At 58.8% G+C, this 6104-nt stretch overlaps 1 protein-coding gene across 1 annotated transcript; it reads left to right on the top strand.

Moving 5' to 3' along the window:
* The first annotated feature begins 3219 nt into the window (after window positions 1-3219).
* Window positions 3220-4366, top strand: CDK5R2 (cyclin dependent kinase 5 regulatory subunit 2). The gene has a single exon (XM_060151287.1). It carries the CDS (start codon window positions 3220-3222, stop codon window positions 4327-4329), a length of 1110 nt encoding a protein of 369 aa, XP_060007270.1. The 3' UTR covers window positions 4330-4366.
* The last annotated feature ends 1738 nt before the right edge of the window (window positions 4367-6104 follow it).

Genomic DNA, 6104 nt, shown 5'->3' with positions numbered 1-6104 from the left:
CTGGGTAGAACTGCAGAAGGGCAGGCCTCGCATGGATGCTGTGCACACAAGACTGAGCCCATCAGGCAGAAACAGATTAGGGAGAACCAGACAGGGCTGGAGCTACAAAGCGAAACAGAATTCTTAGGGCAGATTTTATTTAGAATCAGAATCAGAGAACTGCAAGAGGCTTTAGGAATCATTTTTAAGTTCAATCCCAAGATATTATCTTATTTCTTCAATATTCTTTTTTTTGTTGTCTGATAATAAAAATATGTAGAATTCCTGCATTTTAGTATGAAGAATGGGAGGCCCAGAGAGCTGAAATGACTTCCCCAAGTCATACAATTTATAAGCTGTGGACTAAAACTCCTGCCTCCTAGACTGTGACCTCTCAGAAAAAAAGATAAAAACAGCCAATGGGCAGAAGAGTCTGCGCAGCATTGCCTGGGGATGTTCCCTTAAAGATGGGCCTCAACTGGGGAATTCCCTGGCCGTCCACTGTCCTTCCGTAAAGCCTGCCTTCTCATGACGCCTTTCTGGTTTCACTGTGCTTACCCCTCTTGGCCTCCACCCTGGAGAGATATAACCTCCCTCTCTCCTCCCTCAATTCTGTCAGCATTTTTTGTAAAAGAAACGCCGTCTCTCTTTATGGATTTGTTTTTATTATTTTGTCTGCTTATCCTTTAAAATTCCATCCATATTCATCTTCCACATCTTTGACTAGGAACTCAGAGCTCAGCTCTTAACTAAGTTGTTATGTAGCAGTTGCTGCTGGCGGGGGAAGAGGTTAGAAAGACTGATGTTAGAAGGAGCATCAGTTCCCTCCCAATCAATCCAAAAAAGCTTCTTGGAAGAGATGGAATTTCAAGAGCTTGACGAAGGCAGGTTGGTGGTCTGAGGGAGGGGCCTGGCACAGTGATAGGAGCTCAGAGTTTCAAGAGATAACCAGAGTAGGAGGGTGGTGAGCATGTCAGCCAAAGAGAGAGGGTCTGAGGTAGGGCAAGATGAAGAGTGAGAAGAGGCAGTAAGTTCTTTTAAGGTACCTGGTTTGGGGACCCCAAAGCAGAGGAGGGAACTCTCAATTCTAAAAGGACAACAGGAGGTCGCTGCTGGGCCTGGAGTGGGGATACCATGGTGGTGACATCTGTCGGTGCTGCATAGACTCTTGTCCTAAATGACACGAGCAATAGGCCTTATGTCAGTGAGGGACTCCTGGGAGGACCCACGTGCCATTCAGCTCCACGTGCCCGGTATCTCTGCCAGTGCACCTCAGTCTCTATGGGGCCTGTCCTTAACTACTGGCGAGCCAACTGTTCCTTGGGTGCCAGATAAAGGCTGACTCAGAAAGCCTTGTAGGAGGAAGTAGGGCCAATTACAGAAGCTGAAAAGAGGGAACATTCTTCTGTAACTATAGGGAGAATGAGAGGTTGGGCAGGTCAGCTTGAGCTGTGAGAGAATAAAGATCAGATCTAAGGGAGCAGGAGAGACCCCACTGAGAAAGTACAGATGGGCGCTGAGTCAGGGAGGTGTACAAGCTGGCCTGTGTATGGTGGTGTACGGTGGTAGAGAGGTGGGGAATCAATACAGCTAGACCACAGGCCCCCACAGGGGCAGGCCTGTGGGACAGCTGAGAAGAGCTGGTGCCTCTGATTCTGGAATCCTCTCTGGAATGAACTAGGTACACACATGCATATGTACCAACCCTGACAGCAGTGGATCCTTGGAGGTGTCTTGGTGGTCTCTGAGGAACATGGAGGTGACTCCAGGGCCAATTCTGAGAATTCTGCTGAATCCATAGGCCAAGGCTTCTCTCCCCCATGAAACCCATACCTACCTCCAAGGCCCACTTAAGAAACCAGAAGACCTCCTGTGTTGGGGAGCCAGAGAGCAGGCCAGACTGCCTTCTACAGTTCTACAAGGCAGATAGAACAGCCCAGAACCAGCTGGGCTCAGGAGGTGCAGGTAAGGCCCAGCGAGTACCAAATCCAGGGCAAAGGCCTTGTGGGTGCCAAGGAGGGAACAGACCCAGAGAGAAATGGGCAGGATCCAGCCTAACAGCGTGCAGCTGGGAACGGGGACAGCTAGGACCTGAATGGCAGGGAGCATGTAACAACGAAAATCCATCTCAGCCTGGACCCAGGCTGGGCTGGAGGTGGGACCAACGCTCCTGGGCCTCCCTTCTCACAGGAGGCCCATCTGCTATCTGAGCCTGGGCAGACCAATTTCCAGACTTTTCCCAGGGACCAACCACCCATCATCCACCCAAGTGTGGAATCAGGGGATCTGGGTTGGGGGAGGGGGCAAAGAGCACAAGAGCAGTGGCCCAGGGACCAGAGCTCATGGCCTCTCATCACAGACTCAGCAGCAGAGAATCAGGTCGGCAAACGGTGGCCTCAGGGACAAATCTGAGCGTCTTGCCACCCCCCAGAGTGAGGACCCTTAAGGAGTCGGTTTGTGACCTTCAGGAAGGCCAGGGCCCAGCCAGCACCCCATCACAGGCAGAACAAGAATGTGCCTTCTGCAGCCCTCCCAGGCGGCCTTGTAGGGGGAATGGAGGGGAGGAGAGCTAAGAGGGAATCAACCGACTGCTAGATTGGACGAGCCGGTGCAGTGCGACCCAGCTGGGGCCAGGGCCCCTTGATGAAGGCATTCACTCCTCACGCTGCCCCCCAACACATAATCAAAAGGGGGGAGAGGCTGTTCCCATGGCATCTCTGCTATCGCGATCCAGTGCATCAAAACAAGTTGACTCGGGGCCCTAGGACCTGGAGGGCTAGGTGGGAGCAGCCCCCCCGTCCACCCCGCCCACCCCACCCACCGGCTCTGACCCTGAGGAGGCCCTCGAACCAGCCACCTCCTCCTCCTTACCCCTTTCCCGTGAAGGGAAAGGACCAGAGACAGAGTTGGGGGATGGGCGGGACTTGAGATTGGCATGCGAGATTCTATTGGGCAGCGGAGCTGCCGGTTAGGAGGGCAGCTCAGGCGAGGATTGGCTGCGTGAGGCGGGGCGCGGCGCGGCGAAGACGGGGCCCAAGGGGTGGGGCTGACGCTGCAGCTGGCGCAGCTGAGACTCTCAGCAGCCGGCGCCGAGCAGCCGAGCAGCCACCTTCTACTGCCCGTTCCCGCGCCCGGGCCGGGGCTGGGCCCCCACCTCCGGGTCCCCGGGGGCTGCAGCAGCGGGCAGCGGCGCCGCCCGCGGTTCCCGCCGGGGCCCGGGCGCCGGCCCCGCTCTGCAGGATGGGCACGGTGCTGTCTCTTTCCCCCGCCTCCTCGGCCAAGGGCCGGAGGCCCGGCGGGCTGCCCGAGGAGAAGAAGAAGGCGCCGCCCTCGGGAGACGAGGCGCTGGGGGGATACGGGGCGCCGCCAGTAGGCAAGGGCGGTAAAGGCGAGAGCCGGCTCAAGCGGCCGTCCGTGCTCATCTCGGCGCTCACCTGGAAGCGGCTGGTGGCCGCGTCTGCCAAGAAGAAGAAAGGCAGCAAGAAGGTGACGCCCAAGCCGGCGTCCACCGGCGCGGACTCCCTGGTCCAGCAACGCAACCGCGAGAACCTTCTCCGCAAGGGTCGGGACCCCCCCGACGGCGGCGGCGCCGCCAAGCCCCTGGCGGTGCCCGTGCCCACCGTGCCCGCGGCCGCCGCCACCTGCGAGCCGCCGTCGGGGGGCAGCGCCGTCGCCCCACCTCCAGGCTCCGGTGGAGGGAAACCGCCGCCGCCGCCGCCCCCAGCCCCGCAGGCGGCGCCGCCGGTACCTGGCGGCTCGCCGCGGCGGGTCATCGTGCAGGCGTCTACGGGAGAGCTGCTGCGCTGCCTGGGCGACTTCGTGTGCCGACGCTGCTACCGTCTCAAGGAGCTAAGCCCAGGCGAGCTGGTGGGCTGGTTCCGCGGAGTGGACCGCTCGCTGCTGCTGCAGGGCTGGCAAGACCAGGCCTTCATTACGCCCGCCAACCTGGTGTTCGTGTACCTGCTGTGCCGCGAGTCGCTGCGCGGGGATGAGCTGGCGTCGGCCGCCGAGCTGCAGGCTGCCTTCCTCACCTGCCTCTACCTCGCCTACTCCTACATGGGCAACGAGATCTCCTACCCGCTCAAGCCCTTCCTCGTGGAGCCCGACAAGGAGCGCTTCTGGCAACGCTGCCTGCGCCTCATCCAGCGGCTCAGTCCGCAAATGCTGCGGCTCAACGCCGACCCCCACTTCTTCACGCAGGTCTTCCAAGACCTCAAGAACGAGGGCGAGGCCGCTGCCGGCGCCGGGGGTCCTCCCAGCGGGGGAGCGCCCGCGGCCTCCTCCTCCTCGGCCGCCAGGGACAGCTGCGCGACTGGAGCCAAGCACTGGACTATGAACCTGGACCGCTAGGGATACCCAAGGGCCGCGCCCACCCCCCGCCCCAACCCCTGACACACACTCGGAGCCCCCGGGACCATCAAGACGCCGCCGCTGTTACCGCCGCTCCGCGCCGTGGCCGGAGGAGGAGCCGCCCCTGTCCCGCAGGGGAAGGTGGAGGCCAGGATGCCAGAGGCCGCGGCATCTGGATTTGCTGGGCGCAGGGTGGGGGTGGGGGATGAGCGCGGGAGGGGAACCCCCAACCTCACCCTTTCTATCTGTCTGCGCCCCCATCTCTCCAATTCTACCCGGGTCTCCCCCTTCCCTTCTCTGTGTCTGTAAGTTCATCTCCCTCGGATTTGTCCATTTCTTCATCTCCTTCCTGTATTTTCACCTTCCCTCCTTCCTTCATCTTCTGCCTTCCCAACTTCCTCCTTGCCTTTCCATTTTCCATTCTTTGGGTGTGTATTTCCGTCTCCATCTTACCCCCTACCTATCTCTCATTGCCCCGTTTATCTTTCTGCACCTGTGTCCCCATCTCCCCTTCTTTTCTTTTTCCTCGCTCCTGGCATGTGTCACCATCTTCCCTCCTGTCTGCCTTCCCCCCTCCGCCTGTGTTAGCTTGCATTTCTTCCCCCAACTGAGCCCCTGTACTCTCTTCCCCAGGCCAAAGGGAATATTAGTTCTTAATTTGGATCGGCTGAGGTACTGCGAGACACTGCAGCCCCAGGAGCCCAGACAACCACCAGGATGGTCCTTCGCCCCACCCCCAACCACCTCTCCCTACCTTTTCCAACGTGTTGCATGCCGGGAGATAGTGGGAGGGGGATGCCAGCTTCAGGAGACTGAGGTTTGGGGAAAAAATGAACCTAGGAGGTCACCCTGGCGGCGGCGGCGGCGGCGCCTCAGCCGAAGGGTGGGAGGAGACAGAAAACTCTTCTTACTCTGAGGGAGGGGCACCCCTCTTCCTTATCCTTAGGTGTTTTTGTTTCCCCCTCCACCCCCACTCCTTTTAATTTATTTGATTGTTTCTGGAGGGAGGGGGGAGGGGCGGGTTGGGCCGGGAGCTGTCTGAGGTGCTGATCTGAGGCCGGACCAGAATTCTCCCGGGAGGGTACCAGGGACTGGGTTGGGCCTGGTGCCGTGTCCAAGGTGCCAATGATGCGGGCCGACGGTGCGGGCCGCATTGTCTGTCTGTCCTTCTGTTCGGGAGAGAACTATAAAGCGCTGGAAGCGCCTGCAGATGTTTTTGCGCCAGCCTTTTTTTGGGCCCTGGGAGGGAGGGAGCGGGAGTGGAACTGTCACAGGCAGGGCAGGAGGGCCCCCATGGGTCTAGTGCGGAAGGTCGAGTCCCTGAGAACTGCTACTGTCTTCCTTCCCCCTCCCCCCAATGGCTTCCATTTTACAGAGAGTAAAGTGAGGGAGCCACAGAATGGGGCCTGGTGGTGAAGCCGAATTCCTGCTCCCCTGCTCCCCCCACCCCCGCCTTCATCTTTTCCGACCTACCTACTCATTAATACCCAGGCCATTTAGGGAATAAGTGATGAGAACGTCAGAAGTTGTTCCCCTTTTACAAAGTGGCTCATTGAGGCAGCACCAGCTACTTGTTGTTGCTGCTTTTCTCTTCCTTCTCCATCTCTCCCTGCCATTCATCCTGTCAAGAGTCCAGTCAGGCCTAAGTCTGTCTTCACCACTCTCAGGTGGGGCCTGAATGTCACACTTAGCCCCATACGCTTCCGCCCCCCCATAGGGCTGCTTCAAAGCTGTTTCAGTCACACGCCCACCCAGGGCAGCTTTGGGAGGTCCAA

Source organism: Lagenorhynchus albirostris, chromosome 6, assembly GCF_949774975.1.
Source record: "Lagenorhynchus albirostris chromosome 6, mLagAlb1.1, whole genome shotgun sequence".
Taxonomy (NCBI): domain Eukaryota; kingdom Metazoa; phylum Chordata; class Mammalia; order Artiodactyla; family Delphinidae; genus Lagenorhynchus; species Lagenorhynchus albirostris.
The sequence above is the reverse complement of the archived record's forward strand: the minus strand, read 5'-3'. Positions and strand labels throughout refer to the sequence as shown.

Excerpts from the sequence above, each read along its gene's own strand:
- CDK5R2 (XM_060151287.1), top strand. The coding sequence starts at position 3,220 with ATGGGCACGGTGCTGTCTCTTTCCCCCGCCTCCTCGGCCAAGGGCCGG.